The sequence below is a fragment of the Ranitomeya imitator genome, chromosome 3, assembly GCF_032444005.1.
Source record: "Ranitomeya imitator isolate aRanImi1 chromosome 3, aRanImi1.pri, whole genome shotgun sequence".
In the NCBI taxonomy this organism is placed as follows: Eukaryota; Metazoa; Chordata; class Amphibia; order Anura; family Dendrobatidae; genus Ranitomeya; species Ranitomeya imitator.
The window spans coordinates 617666701-617685122 of NC_091284.1; the positions used below are offsets into that span (position 1 = coordinate 617666701).

Consider the following 18422-nt stretch of genomic DNA (forward strand, 5'->3'; position numbering starts at 1 on the left):
TCCTATGACCTAGCACAGTGTTTCTCAGCTCCAGTTCTCAAGACCCACCAAAAGGTAATGTTTTCTGTATTTCCTTAGTATTGCATAGGTGATGGAATTAATGCTTGAGCAGGTGATGAAATTATCATCTGTGCAACACTAAGGATATCCTGAAGACTTGACCTGTTGGTGGATCTTGAGGACTGGAGTTGAGAAACACTGCCCTAGCACATTGCCTACCTATCCAGCCTAAACTTGTAAAAACACCACCTGGCCTAGTAATTACTTTTATCCTCCCTTTATGTTCATATCTCTAAATTTGGAAATAACTATAGAAAAGTATGAATTTTTTGGAAGTACTGAGATGAATTTCATCAAAAATTAACACACAATAAAACAATATTTTCAGACTTTTGTATGAGATATACAGTGGTCAAAATCACTATTATTGTGAACAGATAAGTAAGTTGAAGATGAAGTGATCTCTAAAAGGCTTAAAGTTAAAGATAATACATTTCCTTTGTATTTTAGTTAAAAACATATATATATATATATATATATATATATATATATATATATATTCATTTTCTTTATTCATTTTAAAAATTACAAAGAGGATAATAGACTAGTGCAGACGTTTGGGCACCCTTGGAGATTTGTGTGCTCAGATATCTTTGACCAAGGATTCAGACTTTAATTAGCATGTTAGGGTTATGGCGTGATCATTATCATCGTTAGGAGAGGCCAAGTGATAAAAATTTTTATTTTATTTTTATATAAAAACCCAGCCTCCTCTAACCTTGTACCAAAAAAAAGCAGCCTTGGGTTCTTCTAAGCAGCTGCCTAGCACTCTGGAAATGAAAATAGTGGAGGCTCACAATGGCTCCACCATTATCACAAAGATAGCAAAGCGTTTTCAAGTTGCCCTTTCCTCAGTTCCAAATGTAATTATGAAATGGCAGTTCCAAGAACACTGGAAGTCAAGATAAAGTCTGAAAGACCAAGCAAAATTTCAGTGAGAGCTGCTCATAGGATTTTTAAAGAAGCAAATCAGAACCCCTGCTTGACTTCAGAAGACCTTCAGAAAAATTTATCAAACTTTGAGGTTGTGATATATTGTTCTACTGTTTAGCCTGTTCTACCTGAACAAATATGGTCTTCATGAAAGAGTCATCAGAAGAAAACCTCTCATACATTATCACCATAAAATTCTATGTTAGAAGTATGCAAAAGAACATCTAAACAAACCAGATGAAAGCGAACAAGTCCTGTGACCCAGTAAGGTTAAAATGGAACTCTTTGGCTACATTAATCAAAGGGGTAATTTAAACTTTTATATTTTTTTATTCTGCATAGGGGAAAAATGGCACAGAAAAGAACAGGAAAAGAACAGCTTGCCAACCATTAAGTACAGTATGAAGATGGATCAATCATTCTTTGAGGTTGTGTTGCAGCCAATGGCACAGGGAACATTTCACGGAAGAGGGAAGAATGTATTCAATATTCAATTAAATGTCAGCAAATTATTGGTGAAAACATAACATCATCAGTAAAAAAAAACTGAAGTTGAAAAGAGGATGGCTTCTGCAAATAGATAATGATCCTAAACACACGTCAAAATCCACAACAGACTATGTCAAAAAGCGCAAGCTGAAGGCTTTACAATGGCCCTCACAGTCCCCTGAATCTCACCATAAATCTCCCCGAACTGGAATAATTTTCCAAGGAAGAATGACTGAAAATCCCAAAACAATAATTGAAAGACTCGTCTAGCTACAAAAAGCATGTACAAGTTGTGAAACTTTCAAAAAGGGGTGCTGCTAGGTACTAATCATGCAGGATGCCCAAACCTTTGCATCAGCCCATTTTCCTTTTTGTAGTTTTTAAAATATAAAATGAAAAAAAAAATTTTTTTTTCCTAACATACAAAATAAATTTGTCATCTTTTACTCTTTGGCCTTTTAGAGATCATTTCATCTTCAACTTGCTTAAGTGTTCACAATAACAGTAATTTTGACCAGGTGCCCAAACTTTTACATGCCACTGTGCATCATTTTATAAATTGTTGATTGTTCAGATTGCACTTTTCTCTGTAAATGGTGGACGAGTGCACAATGGACAGTGGACAATCACTATAGATGGCCAATCCTGTTCTGACTGACAATGATATGTGAAATACAGTTACTATGTCTAGAGATCAATATCACATTTCTATCATCTACTTAGTAACTTTAAAAACATTTTCTAACATGCAAGACAAGACACTGGTCTAGTCACTCAGAGATTAATGCTAATAAATGCCTGTTTATAAGTAGCAATTATCACTGAGATCCAAATTATTGCAAGCCTTTATTAATGTTAATTGCCCAGTGTATATCTGCAAAATGATCAATGAAGAACATCAATAAAATAATTAAAGACGCTTGATTTGCATAAAACTGATCACTGTTATGTCTGACTAATATCGCTGAGTTCTAACATGCAAACAAATGGTCTTTCTTTGACTTTTCCCTACAATACTATATTACTTGTATGACTTAATAACCAATTATATTATTTTTATGATAATAGAATAGGTGTACACTTCCATTTTACCTAGGGCATCAGGTCCGACTCAGCAAATTTATTTAGTAACACATCCAACATGTTAAAACATACCTGTGATCTGTTAGTAACCTATTCCGATCATTAGTTTTACATTAGATGTTTAATACAGGTGATATTTATGGGAAGAAAGTACAAATATTCTGGTCAGGTAGATAATCAGTCCAAAAGGTAGAAGAGTTAGAGCCATCTTGGTCCACTTTGGAGAATTCACAACACAGGTACTGTCTGATGGCCGCCCAGGTGCAAAAAGATGTTATATTTATTTCTATGTTTCAGTATCGCTGATAAACTAATTGATTTACCATACATTTCACATTAGGATGCATTTCTTGAAGAATTTGCAAGTGTCCTTATTTCCTTACGGTTATTAAATATTAAAATAGAATAACTGAATTATTATATTATATGTACCAATGTTCTTTTTAATCGACGGATCAGTAAAAATAATTTGCAGATGTTTTAAATACTATAATTTTAATTTATTTGATTTACTAAATAATTATTTCAGGTTTTTTGTGGATCCTTGCTTATTTCTAAATAAAAAATATTTTATGTGAAGTGCAAGTCAAAGTCAAAGTATTTTCTGTATTCTTAGAATGTGACTGCAATATTATAGATATGACCAAAACAAGACAAGAACAGTCCATCACAATAATTAAATGGATGTTTTCTGTTTCAGCAATAATTCAAAAAAGACTTAAGAAAGAGAAGAAAGCGAAAAGGAAATTACAAGAAGCGTTGGAATTTGAGACAAAACGAAGAGAGCAAGCAGAGCAGGCACTCAAACAAGCAGCATCCTCAGAAGGACTTCGAGTCCTTAATGGTAAGACCAATAATTGACCTGAAGCAATAGTGTCATCTGTAAGGCACATTGCTTTTGCTACAATGCTACCAAACCTGATGTTATTAGGAAAATTTCAGTGTATTTGATGGAAATAATGAGTGAGATTGAGCAATGTAAAAGCATGTGGGTTATTTAGCTCAACAATAATACGTCATACCAGTAGTTACTATGAGCCGGCGGGCATTCCTGTTATCCTGGTCACATTAAATGTTGATGGAAATGATGGACAAGGCAAGTGTGCATGTGCATGGAGATTTGGGAGAAATACCTGTTAGGCAAATGAGTGTTTAGCCAACAGTACAGATGCTCAAATCAATTTATTGCAGGTCAAAATCGAGTTCCTGTCATATTTTATGAAATTTGCAGGTACTGGCAAATTTGAACAATTTGCCATCTGTTTCATGCAAATCGTCAAAAACCCCCACCATTTTACACTTTACAGAAGAGTACATCAGCCACATACGACTGACATAACCTCAGGTTCGACCAGGTTTCCCCATAATGCCTTGTAGCTATCACATCACATGGTATAGCACAGCTAATTAGGAGGACCTATCGTAGACTATATGAAAGTCTAAGCAGGGAATGCAGCAACCAATATAAGGATGATTTTAAGATAGCTAGAGTTTCTCAGAGTTGACAGTTCAGCAATAGAGACAGGATGAAAAATCCTTTAAATATTGGACACATATTCTAGACAGTAATATGCTGAATAACTGCAGAAGTGAATAAAATTGGAGTATTAGTCTGTGATTAATGCAGAAACTCAATTGATAGGGGGAGAGAGCGATAAGAGAGGTGCTATTGGAAGTATTACTAATATCTGCCTTGCTGCCTTTGAATTACAATTACCGTATATACTCGAGTATAAGCAGACCTGAGTATAAGCCGAGACCCCTAATTTTGCCACAAAAAAACTGGGAAAACTTATTGACTCGAGTATAAGCCTAGGGTAGGAAATGAAGCAGCTGCTTGTAAATTTCAAAAATAAAAATAGATACCAATAAAAGTAAAATTGATTGAGATATCAGTAGATTAAGTGTTAAAATATGTCACATATAATGTTCCATACAGTTCATTATGGCCCCATAAGATGCTCCATGTAAAAATGTGCCACATATAATGTCCATACAGTTCATTATGGCCCCATAAGATGCTCCATATAACATTGTGCCACATATAATGCTCCATACAGTTCATTATGGCCCCATAAGATGATCCATATGAAAATGTGCCACATATAATGCTCCATGAAGTTCTTTATGGCCCCATAGATGCTCCATATACAAATATGCCCCATATAATGCTCCATACAGTTCATTATGGCCCCATAAGATGCTCCATATACAAATATGCCCCATATAATGCTCCATACAGTTCATTATGGCCCCATAAGATGCTCCATATACAAATATGCCCCATATAATGCTCCATACAGTTCATTATGGCCCTATAAGATGCTCTATATAAAAATGTGCCGCATGTAATGCTGCTGCAATAAAAAAAAAATGACATACTCCCCTCTCGTCGCTCACTCGCTGCTCCTCAGCGTCCCATCTCTCCGCAGTGACTGTTCAGGCAGAGGGCGGCGCGCACACTAATTCGTCATCTGCCCCCTCTGACCTGAACAGTCACTGCAGTGGATGTGGAAGACGGAGCGACGCTGGAATGAGGGACTGGCAGCTTCTCCCGGACAGATTGTCTCCGGGAGCCGGCAGCTTCTTCCTCTGTTCAGCGGTCACTGGTACTGCTCATTACAGTAATGAATATGCGGCTCCACCCCTATGAGAGTGGAGTCCATATTCACTACTTTAATGAGCGGTACCATGTGACCGCTGAACAGAGGAAGAGCTGCGGGCACCGGAGACTATGGGACATGCAGGGACCGTGCCAGGAGCACCAGGAGCAGGTGAGTATGTGACAGTCGTCGCTCCCCCTCATCCGCCGACCCCCCCGCCAACCATGACTCGAGTATAAGCTGAGAGGGGCACTTTCAGCCCCCAAAAAAGGGCTGAATATCTTGGCTTATACTCGAGCATATACGGTACACATTTTTTTTTCATTTTTAATGCACTAAAAATCAAAAGTAAGACGGCAGAATCGTTGTAACAGAAAATACCTAATATTCATGTCAGACAGTGTGCATGCAAGTCCCAGGCGACTGTACTGAGCTTTTGCATTTCTTGTGCAATGGTTTTTTAAGGGGGAAATAAAAAGTTTTTTTAATGCAAAAGAAGAATCCCCCAAATCCCAACATTTGACTGCAACTGCCTACTGCATGATGCATACAATTTCTTTTTTCACAAATCTCTGTACATGCCACAATAGAGGGCACTTTTGCGGGTGCTGGCCTTTTGGACATGTACCTAGCTAACATTTCTTAGTATGTCTCTTTGGGAAGAGGGTTAAATTAGAAACGTAAAAAAATATAAAAGGAATATGGTGAGAAATAACAGAAGAGACACAAGCAGCAGAGTGCCCCATTTTCTTGTTTTAGGCAAATCATATGCACATAAAGTGCATAAAAACATTATTTTCCAAGTCACCGTAAGATCAAAAATATCCAATATGTAACTAATCAAATAATTCTAGTTAAACCATAGTAAAATATAAAACAAATAAAAAATAAATAAATATAACATGTACACTAGAGCAATTTAGAAGAATGCAGATGTTGATGTACATATAAAATTAATTGTAATATTTTATTTTTATTGTTTCTTTTAAAGCATTAACATAAACTTTATTGTTATCAATGTGTAATTCTTTTTTTTTTTAGATATATTTAGCCCCATGCCTGCATCTTTTATTTTTATCATAAAAAAGTAAAAAAAATTTAAAATGGGTGCAAGCTGTAATTCTGCTAACGTGGGACATCAGCGGCCCAAAAAAGAAATATAGATTTCAGAATTAAATTTAAAAAAAAAAAACCCTATCATTGTTCAAAGATATAAAATAAATGAATAAGATAATGGTGTCACTGCCAGCCTCTATTGCATGAAGGTTAGAGGAATAGAGTGAGTTATATGGTGCCACAGAAAAGTAAATATACCTTACGTGCCATTGTCTTAGTGTGCACACAGTAGGTTAAATCCGGCTGTATTTCAGCTGCTAATGTCATTCATTTTTGTCTCTGCTTTCAGAGGCTTTGACCCCGGAGATAGAATCTGACCGCAATGGGGCCAGAACAGATGCTGAAAGGACAATACAAGGTAAGATGTGCAAAATCCATAAATCTAGGTTTTTGCATTTGACTGTTCTCTTGTTATAGTATGCTATTCAACCATGCAGCTCACCATCTGGCTGGAATGAACACAAGGTCACATTTGCACTGCTGCTTATTACAGTAAATTAATTTGGTTATGTTTAAAATAACAGGTAATGGGTCAGCTCCAGCGCACACAATGCAAAATCATATCTTCTATTATCAGGCGTTTAGTTTATAACTAAGGGAAGAGGATACTATTTTTCTGAATGTTATTGCAGAATATAAGAGTTTTATTTTACTGTTTGTATAGCTGTTTTGCAACGTTTGCCCCATATCCTCTTCCAGGGATTTTGTTGTTAGTGTATTTTATAAAACACAGATATATTGAACTACAACCCCAATGGGATGTTCATGAATAGGGCTGTTTTCACATATGTGTTTTTGGTTATACACACATCAAAGACTGACAGTTTCCGTCACGTCATAGATTTATAATCCATTTTAAATTTATTTTGTTCATATCATTTTTTAAAAGCGGGAGGAGGTAAACTGTATGCATTTTTTTCCATTGACACATAGCAATGAATCAGTTAAAAGCAGATGGAAAAGTATGTCTTCTAGTTTTTATTCATTTTTGATGTATCCCTATAGACTTGAATGGCCAAATCCACAAACACTGTTGAAAGTAGGATATGCTTCCACCATTCTGTCCAGCTTCTCCTTTCCTCTGATGCACATCATCCTCCTTGGGCATATTCATTCTGTGCATAGGCCACAGGTGACGCAATTTGTAATGTCATGACGTGTGTTGTTATGTCAAAAGCCTATTAGTCTACTCAAGCCCTGGTGAAAATGCACCATGTCCAAAGAGGATTTCGAGAGAGGGAAAAAGATGTGGGCAGGGGAGTTGGGAAAGATAAGCAGTGAGTATCATATTTTTAACCTCTTTTCAGCCTTTGACATTTCAAAACAATGGTGGTTGGCCAGCTGTCATTTTGCCGGATTCAAAAGAACCTGAAGTTTTTGATAAAATTCAAGGTAAATTCAACTTTTCCTTGAACTAAGTTGCTTATGTCTATGACATTTTTCTTTAAATAGGATGTCCCCAGTTAACACTTTTCATTATGTTCTGTTAGAATATATGGACATCATAAAAAATGCCCTGTGCTAAGGTCCCCTAATTTGACCAGGGTTGAAAGCTATTACAATGAGCTTGGCTTGACTTATTACTTCTGAACTAAGTGATACAATAAAAATGTGTTGTACTCTGCCACTTCCCAGTGATGGATGATTCCTGGGATTGTCTAAGTTCCTGCATTTAGATAAAATATACACTCTTAAGGATTTTTAGGATTTTGATATTTTTGAGGTCACTGAGCTGCAGCATCTACACAGTGTGTGGAGGTGTGGTGTCCCATCCTGCACCGCGGTGAGAGTGCAGAGTGTCAGACTCACTCTAATCTAATACTGATGACCAAGCTTATGGTTCAGTCATCAATACCTAAATCTTGGACAATCCCGGGTATTATATAAAACAAGGATGCATAGTATGCTGAATGATAAATCTCCAAAAAATAAAAGGCATCTAACAGTTACGGTTCAGTGATTAAACTCTTTTTATGATGCCCCAAGGCTTGTAAATAATGTGGTGAGCATGCCCTACTCACATCAATACTGTAACTATTATGCAGAAATTCAACCTATAAACTGCATGAATTGTTGCTTACTTGGAGTCATCTGTGCATTGCTGGAGAGCCAAGGTATCCCTGCTCTTACCACACCAACATCTCTCTGGTTGATTTCTCAATGGGCTTCAGAGGTCATCACCAGCTGAAATTAGATCCTGCACATGCTCTGTTCACGTGTACACTCTGGGCATGTGTAGTGAAGTCATCAGTACATTCTTGGCTTTTTCTGCAAAATGCACATTTATGAGATCCTGTAGGACTAAAAACAATGCATGTGTGGGATTTCTACAAAGCTAATATTGATGTAAGAATTTCAATGTCAGGGGTAACTGCAGGGATAACGTGTCTCCTCTGCCATTCAGAACTATTGTGATGTCTTCACGTAAGCGATTAGCATTCAGCGTAGTCCATTTTATTTATTTATGTTTACTACACATTTTATAAACCTTAATGTTGCATTTTAGTTACTAAAAATCTGCTGAAAGGTTTCCTTTAATTGAACTTCCCATGAACATCTTTACATGTGGGAGTCAATTAATGGATTTACTTTTCATGATTATTTTGAGATAAGCCTGCACAAACCTTATTAATAATGTTAATGGTTTGCATTAGGGTGTAAATTAAAAGAATATTTATTATGGTGCTGAAATAAATTCCAATGTCCAAGTCATAGATTTTTTTCTGTTTCTCATGCTTGCTAAAAAAAATAATTGTAAATCAGTAACTTTACAATCAGAGAGTTTTGATATTCTGTGACTGAATATTGATCACACTTGACTGACAAGGAAATATGTTATCTGTGTATTCAGATGAAAGGAAATGAAAAAACAAGGACTTTTTTGTATTTTTGTTATATCAATATTTGAGTACAACCGAATATTGAAAAAGACCACATTCTTTGTAATCAGAAAACTATGTAACCTTCCTACATTTAAAGTCGCATAGACATGGCAGAGTTGTGTGTGGAAGACTTTACGGGGCACACAAGACTCTTTGCTGACATAGTGTTCCTTGAAACGACGTATGTTGTAACTATTCTTACCTAAAGGCATGATTCCATATTATCATGTCTCATGAAAAATAATATGTATCACATATGTTAAGAGGGATTTTTAAGTACTGTATATGAATACACTTTTAGGGCTTGTTCTCTCAGTACCAGCTGTGGAAGGTCGGCTCATTTAGCTGCTCCTCGAGGTCGACACAGGAACACATGTGGTTAAAGTCTCTGGGTGGTTTATTGCATCATAAACCAAAAACCCAAACTGGTAACAGAAAAACAGCCTGTCTAGCTCAAAAGAAAGTACCGTATTTTTTGGACTAAAAGACGCACCGGACTATAAGACGCACCCAGGTTTTAGAGGTGGAAAATAGGGAAAAAAATATTTGAAGCAAAAAAGGTGGTAAAATATTTAATAACATAAACATACTATTATATGTGTTGTTATTATATATAATAGTATGTTATTATGTTAGAAGCTACAGGACCAGTGTGGTGGCTGTAAAGTACTGTATGAAGATGCTGGAGGGTGAGTATAAGAATGGGGGCACAGGGCTAATATTTAAAGCACCACTCCAGCACTGAAAAATAACACTGGAGTGTTGCCTTAAGAACCCATGGGAGAACTATAGCTCCCAGAATGTCCTGCAGATCCTATGGCATGCTGAGAGTTATAGTTCACCACAGGAGTGGCAGAGTGCTTTATTGTGTGTTGTAGTGACTAACCTTTTAATTGTGGCAGCCAGCCACACTGTGGTGAGGTAAAATGCTGGAGTGTTGTGGATTCTGTTTTTGGGCTCCCTCTGGTGGTTACAGATGGTACTGGGTGATTTGTGTTTTCTGCGGTCTCTGGTGTCCACCTGTTCTATCAGGATATGGGAGTTTCCTATTTAACCTGGCTTTCTTGTCATTCCCTCGCCGGCTATCAATGTAATCAGTGTGTCTTGTTACCTCTGCTTCCCGCTTCTGTAATCTTCAGGACAAGCTAAGTTTTTGATTTTCCTGTTCCACGTTTTGCTTAATTTTTGTCTTAGTCCAGCTTGCAGATATGTGATTCCTTTTTGCTGGTTGCTCTAGTGGGCTGATATTACTCCTCATGTTCCATGAGTTGGCACATGAGTTCAAGTAATTTCAGGATGGTTTTTTGTAGGGTTTTTCGCTGACCGCGCAGTTCACTTTTGTATCCTCTGCTATCTAGCTTTAGCGGGCCTCATTTTGCTGAATCTGTTTTCATAACTACGTATGTGCTTTCCTCTCATTTCACCGTCATTACATGTGGGGGGCTGCTATTTCTGTGGGGTGTTTCTCTGGAGGCAAGAGAGGTCTGTGTTTCTTCTAATAGGGGAAGTTAGTCCTTCGGCTGGTGCGAGACGTCTAGGAATCATCGTAGGCACGTTCCCCGGCTACAGCTAGTTGTGTGTTTAGGTTCAGGATCGCGGTCAGCTCAGTTTCCATCACCCTAGAGCTTGTTTTGTTTTTTGTGCTTGTCCTTTTGTGATCCCCTGCCATTGGGATCATGACACTTGAGCATCCCATCCCATGACACCACAGAGCGCTCCCTCTTGTTGACTCTCCACAGCACAGGAGTAAGCTTGCAGATTGCAGTGTGGTGTCTGCAGGACCTGTGATGACATCAGAAGAGGGAGGGCTCTGTGCTGCCATGTGATGCTCCAGCATGCCCTCTTCATGACATCACACAGGTCCTTGTGCTAGAGCACTCAGCATCCAGCACAGCCCCAGCAGGCAGGTATGCAGTGATCTTGTCCCCTGTGGCCCCTGCTGCTGCCCCCTCCTCCACCAGACACACAGATCTCCCCAGCTGCTGCAGGAATCCAGCACTGGGGAAACCATGTGTGTCCCTGTGAAGTATTCATTTGCTGCTCCCAACTCACCACTCAGCTGACAGGTGGGCGGGGAAGCAGCTAATGAATATTCACTGCACTTTAATGATCGGGACCATGTGGTTTTCCCAGCACTGATTCCTGGAGCCCGGCAGGGATATTTTTCTGCCTCCTGCCTCCCAGTGCAATCCCACTCGCTGCTGCCCCCTCCCAAGTTACATCCCTACCGTAAGACGCACCCACACTTTCCTCCCAAATTTGGAGGAAAAAAAGTGCATCTTATGGTCAGAATAATACGGTAAATAGTTCATACAAAGTCCTGCCCAGTACTTCTGGCACAACATATATGGCAACTCTCGCAGGAGCTAGCAGTCTGGAGGCTTCCTTCCTCCATACTACGCCCAGACAGAGAAAAAAAATTGCTGATCATTTAACTCCCTCGAGTCACACCCTGGAGGTCAAGAAATGGTGGGTAAGCGTCCCGCCCATCTCTGACCTTCCCCCTTGTAAAAGCCATGCCCATATAGCGACTGGATTGCTCTCAGCACATATCATGCTGGAGAAAACACTTTTAGCTTTCACATTATGCAGAAAAGCAACCTTTGTGACACATATCTCCCCTCATGTACTGCACCAGTGACCATGTCACACAGCATAGTGAATGAGGTTTCTAAAATCTCATGCACATGTTACTTATGTTTTCCTTGTAGATTTGAAACTCTTAATAAATACCAACATTAGGGTCACAGGAGGTCACTTTATGCATAAATACATCACGGGAGATATGCCTTTAGAATACCAAATACTATCCAACAAATTATAAAGAACTGCTAAGTATCTAAAAATATATACTATATATTCATTTTTATTAAAGACACATTAAAGTATAGATAGGATAAGGCATCTAAAAACAGGACTAGAGAACACAGGACAGGATAAGTATAGAGCCCACATATGGGATAATTACGATCTCAAAAGTTCAAACAGAGAAGAGGACGATAATTAGCATATGTCTCAGGCAAAACATGCATAGATAGTACGTATAAAGTGTAAGAAGGTCCAATTGAGTCAAAAGTTGGCTGAGTAAATGCAAAACTGGCTAAATTTTGAATAATTGTCTGGTGCCAGTGTAATCTTATTAAAAGGCAGAGGAAAATAATCCTGATGTGCAAGTGCAAAATGGCCAATTGAGTAGCACACCATCGGTACAGCTTGCTGATAGTGATGGGTGAACCCCTGAGTGTTCAGTTCCGGTGGATTCAGATGAACAGTTAAAAAAAGTTCAGTTTGGGTATCAGAACTGTACCCGAATCCGGACCCCATTCACTTGAATGGGGGGCCTGAGTATCCAGTGTTTGCCACTCGTTTAAAAATACGGCGTGGGGACCCCTCTATTCTTGATAACCAACCTTGTGAAAGCTGACAGCTGAGGGTTCCAGCCTACAACTATCAGTTTTGCCTATCTGGTTATCAAAAATACAGGGGAACGTTGTTTTTTTTTTTAAATTATTTAGTTAGAGCGCAGGCACCAACTGATGAATCCTCCCTCTCGCTCATGCAGATGACAGCACGAGAAACACCCGATGTTCGGGGTGCCAAACCCAAATAGTAAAACAGACTTCCTGGTGAAGTCCTTCTCGGGTTCCATGCCCGAACAGTAGGTGTTTGGTACGGACCTCGAACTTTACTGTTTGGGTTTGCCCATCTCTACTTACTAAGTAAGACTACTTTATTCTCTGTGTAATGATTATTAGTACTTGTGAGGGATCATTTTACTTTCCCTCCTAACGAGGATTACGTTGCCACCAGACACTTTATTCAATATGTACAGGAAAGATATGTATCTTGGTACCGTGTTAGCCAGTAGATAGAAAAATATTTAGAATTGAGAGTCTTCAGTGGTTGATACCTTTTAATGGCTAACTGAAAAGATGGTAACAAATTGCAAGCTTTCGAGACAACACAGGTCTCTTCATCAGGCAAATACTAAAAGAAATTCTGAAGAATCACAAATTTATGCACAATATAGGACAGAAAAAAAGGAAAAACCATGGATAAGACAGGTGACATGAGGCAGAATTACCATGAGTGATAAACAGTTATGTCCATAAATATTGGGCCAGTTCTTAGATAAGGATTGTTTTATTGTCCTCTGATTGAGGTCTGGTTCTGTTGTGATGACCCCTCATAGTCTGAGGGGCAAGTTCCTTAGTTGATGTACTTTACAATGATGCTTCTTAGATTTGGGGGCTGCCTAGGAACTTGCCCCCTCAGACTATGAGGGGTCATCACAACAAAACCAGACCCCATTCAGAGGACAATAAAACAATCCTTATCTAGGAACTGGCCCAAAATTTATGGACATAACTGTTTATCACTCATGGTAATTCTGCTTCATATCACCTGTCTTATCCATGGTTTTTCCTTTTTTTCTGTGCTATATTGTGCATAAATATGTGATTCTTCAGAATTTCTTTTAGTATTTGCCTGATGAAGAGACCTGTGTAGTCTCGAAAGCTTGCAATTTGTTGCCAACTTTTCAGTTAGCCATTAAAAGGTATCAACCACTGAGGACTCTCATTTCTAAATATTTTTCTATTCAATATGTAGCAAGTTATGCACATTCAACTTTTGACTTAATTGGACCATCTTGCACTTTATACTGTCTGTACTGAATTGCCTAAGACAAATGCTAATTATAGTCCTGATCTCTGGTTGAATTTTTGAAATCAGTATTATCACATATGTGGCCTGTGTACTTATGTTGCCCTGTGCTGGTGTTCTTTAGTATGGGTTCTTAGCTAATTTGTCCTGTATGTACTTTATTTTAATATATATTTAATAAAATGAATTTTTTTAGATACTTAGTAGTGCTCTATTTTTAATTTGGTGGTTGAGATTTGAAGCTTCAAATTTTTTGTTTTCAAATCTACAGCATGGGTAAAATGTAGTGGCTGCTGGGACTGAGGTGGAAGGTGTTCTAGCTCGTGTCCTACCACTACGAAGTATTGCTGGAGTTCATCTGTCCAGGTTGCCTCCTCCTTCTACTCTGCTTCCTCCACTGCCTCCTCATCCGGTCACAGGAAGACCTGCACCACCAACTTCAGCACAGCCAGGGGAAAACGACAGCAGGCTGTTCTTAAACTTTTCTTTTTGGGGGATAAATCCTACAATACACAGGGGTTGTGGAATTGGATCAAACAGCAGACAGCTGTGTGGTTAGTGCTGGAAAACCTCAAACCCGGCCTGGTGGTGTACAATAATGGACAAACTCTCATAGCAGCTCTGGGCCTAGCCAGTTTGACGCACATCCCTTGCCTGGCACATGTGCTGAACTTATTATTTCTTATTGTAGCCCCATTTATTCCATGGCGCTTTACATGTGAAAAGGGGTATACATAACAAAAAATAAGTACAATAATCTTGAATGAAACAGGTCACTGACTTGTACAGGAGGAGAGAAAACCCTACCCGTGAGGGCTCACAATCTACAAGGGATGGGTGGAAATACAATAGTCGAGATTTTTGCAGTGTGTTTCATACATTCAAATGAATGGGGAAAAAAACGTAAGTCAAAAATCATAAAAAATGTGGGAAAATCATGCATTTTTTGTAGCATTTTCCTGCAGTCACTTTGGTCTTTGTGGCAGAAACATTTGCTGCAAATACTTAACATGTGAACACACTCGTGTGGTTATGTTCTACTTGGTGGATGTACAGTCATATTACAAAGAAGAAATGAGGAATCCAGCTCAACGAGGTAGTGAAAAAAACTTCTTTATTCACTTGGAAATATATTCAGTGGAGGATAAAAACAGCAGTTACAAAAAATAAAAAGCGATATCAACGCGTTTCTGGTGACCAAGCACCCTTAATCATGATTGTGTAGGCTAGAATTGATGCTTATATGTAGATCGTAATTTTCACTTTTACAAGACATTTTTTGTGTAAAGACTGCTCAAACTAAGAATTACAGTATGAATCAGAACTGAATGTGTCATATGAAGCAGTGCACTTTTATATTACATCTAATGAAATTAGGAATAATATTACCTATTGTTTATCTAGAAATAGTCTCTCTTTCCCCATAATAAGGAGATAAATTGTAGGGGTTAGGTAAGGCATTGATGTAACATAGTAGAGGTGGTTTCCAGCCTATAAAATGTTTAACTAAATGAATGATAAAGAGTCAATTACAGTATATACTGTTTTCTGCTGTGCCCTTATCCACTGGTCAGCTCTCTGCAATATTTTATCACTCTTTTACATGTAAATGTAGGGAGCCAAAAATGTATAGCCCCTTATTGATTCCCAGCAGCACAAAGAGATTCTGTTTTCAAGATAGACATGAGACGTAGCCGTGGATAATTATGGCATATTTTTTGGTTATTTCACAAATATCTGTGATGGGAAAATTCCCTAATGGTTGTAATCTCATGTGCTATGAGTCCTGTTTCTGAAATTCCCATACAACAGTAGTCAGCCATTTACTACCCTACATATAGTGAAGACAATTTAAATGAATAAAAGGTGATCCGTAGAGCGTGCCTGCCTATTATGGGATCCTTAGAGATAAAGTACCTAAACTTATTGGTCTCAGCTTCCTTGATACCCATTGGCACAGGATTTCCTATCCAATCAGTGGCGTGGAAAGTACATGCATGGAAAACAAGAAGCCCTTCTGTTATGAGCAGCAAACCCACCATTCTAATATGAAGGGTGGAATTTAGATTTGTGCTATGGGGCCCCATCTTCCTTCCTGACCTGTAAAACACCCACCAATAATACCTTTCTATGACTGTTAGATACATTATAATGCAACTCAGGATTGATTTATATGCTAACCATAACATTATAATTAACACTCTTCAGTAGCTTTGCCAAGTTAGAGCCACTCTCACTCCTGGAAAAGAGATATTTTAATGTCAAACTGAAGTCAAATGGTACATTGTGTTATCTCGCACTGCATTAATATGTTGATAAAGCAGTATAGCACAATATTTTTTCTATTATTATTTCAAATATTCAAACTATATTAATGAGAACATCATTTTGGAGAACTAATTATTTCTATTTGTCTTGTGTCACACTTTCTAATTCCCCTATATTAGAACAGCCAAAGCAAATTAATTGCTTTTCCAGCAGTTGAACCTCAGCCAAGAATGAGCTCACGTTCTCATTCTGCTTACTTCTTTCTAGGACTGTATTGCGCTAGACATCCCCCTTAATAGAGAGCATGGTCTGGAGAATACCTTTCCTCACGTTCTGTATTGCCTTGCACTTGATGAAATGTATATACGTTTAAGTGACCCACTAGGAAAGATAAAGTTCTTAGCTGCGAGATTACACATCAAAACAGTTAAAGTGAAATTAAAATTAAATGAATGAATCTCAGTGAAGCAAAAAAAGCAGTAATTAATGGTTCCCTTAATTGTCTTCATAAAATATTTGCATGGGTCTAATTTGCATAATTTGCATGTATTAATTAATCTTTCAAAGGAATTTTGTGCTGAGAGAAGCCAAAAAATCTCTTTGTTTTATTTAACATCTAATGAAATATTTATCTTCTTTAATGAACTTCTCATCTTCATTAAAATAAAAATTGTGCAACTTTGTGTGTTTTAAATGTTTTTATAATTGAAGTCTTCTCAAAAACCTCTTTAAGCTTCAAATGTCGACAGAACAAACATATTATCATGCTTTCTGCACCATTTCACTCCAGCTTACAGTATACAACTGTTTATTTTTGTTTTGATACAATTTCATTTCGGGAATATTCAAAATGGTACTTGTTTTTAAGCAGAAGTTTATTTTCCTTCTAGGGCAATTTAGCATGTTACTAATGTTGTAGATATTGATAAACTGTTGAGAAACAAATATTCACTTCTACCAATCGATAATTTCAATATTTGTATATTTCGATTATAATGCATTATTTATACATATCACAGATATCTGCTGACACAATGCTCTTTTAGCCAGTAGCTCTCTCATGACTCTCTTATACACGCATACGCTCAATATGGTTGATATTCATATGGTTTCAATGGGGGGCGCAGAAAGATGCTCCTAGATACTGTTGTGAGTGGCTTATCTAGGAAGAAAACAAAATAATAGCACATTTAAATTCCAATTTTCCAACCCTTCTCTAATCGGTCATCATGTTTGGGGTAGAGATAGAAGACCCCCATACAGTTAAATTGGGCTGATTTTAATTTGTATGAGGATCCCTAACAATGACATCTAAATAAACCATCTACATTTACAACACTAATAAAATGTTAAACCATCGACTAATCCTATAATATCTTCCAGTCTATTTATCTATGCCTGTTTAATCCGTATTCTACATTTTTTTTAATTGATGTTTTTTTAATTGATATTTCCTGCTCCGATCTTTATTCTTAAACTTGCCTTTCCAAGTAAAATATCTAGCAGGATTAAGCAGATGGAAATAATTTAAAATTAAATAATAAGTTAACATTTAAAACTGTGACACTTTGCAAATCACTTTCTTAGGTGATTTGTCTTCAGTCCTGTAAATAATGCATGTAAGTCATTCCCAAACCCCAGCTTTTCCCCAGTCTATTTGCTCGCTTTACTTGTGTTGATAACAGAACATAGTCATTTGGAGTACAGATGATGGCAGTTAAAGGGTTATTAGCTGTCTTCTCTTTTGAGTGTAGTGCAGGACAATCTCCTGCCGCAGCTCTCCCCAGAATTAGTAAAACAAAAACAGACATGCTGAGCACACCCTTTCACTGCCATCATCTGTACTCCAAATGTGTATATTCTGATATCAATGCACCCGATGGCAGACAATTATACTGGGGAAAAGCAGGGGTTTGAAAGCCATTTACTTAACTTTTTTTACTGAAATGAAAAAAAATCAGTGATCTGCAAAGCTTCATAACTTTCCATGTTTGAAAAAAAAAATAACATAAATGAAAGTTTAATTACACTTTAAGTAAAATTTGTTGGAAGCGATTTATCTAGACGTAAAATGTATTATCATACTAACTATTTTATGCTTAAACTACCATATATACTCGAGTATAAGCCGACCCCCCTAATTTTGCAACAAAAAACTGGGAAAACTAATTGACTCGAGTATAAGCCTAGGGTGGAAAATGCAGCAGCTACGGGTAAATGTTAAAAATAAAATAGATACCAATAAAAGTTAAATTAATTGAGGCATCAGTAGGTTGTGTTTTTGAATATCCATATTGAATCAAGAGCCCCATATAATGCTCCA

At 37.6% G+C, this 18422-nt stretch overlaps 1 protein-coding gene across 13 annotated transcripts in view; it reads left to right on the forward strand.

Moving 5' to 3' along the window:
* Positions 1-18422, forward strand: part of DACH1 (dachshund family transcription factor 1) — a 519671-nt gene that overhangs the window by 475164 nt on the left and 26085 nt on the right. For 8 of the 13 annotated variants that reach the window (XM_069758152.1, XM_069758150.1, XM_069758148.1 and 5 more), the window contains 3 exons: positions 3266-3409; positions 6574-6642; positions 7592-7676. In XM_069758152.1, coding sequence (XP_069614253.1) covers positions 3266-3409; positions 6574-6642; positions 7592-7656 — 278 coding nt within the window. In that variant the 3' untranslated portion in view covers positions 7657-7676. The remainder of the gene's footprint in view (positions 1-3265; positions 3410-6573; positions 6643-7591; positions 7677-18422) is intronic. The other 5 variants (XM_069758153.1, XM_069758155.1, XM_069758154.1 and 2 more) reach the window with 1 other exon arrangement.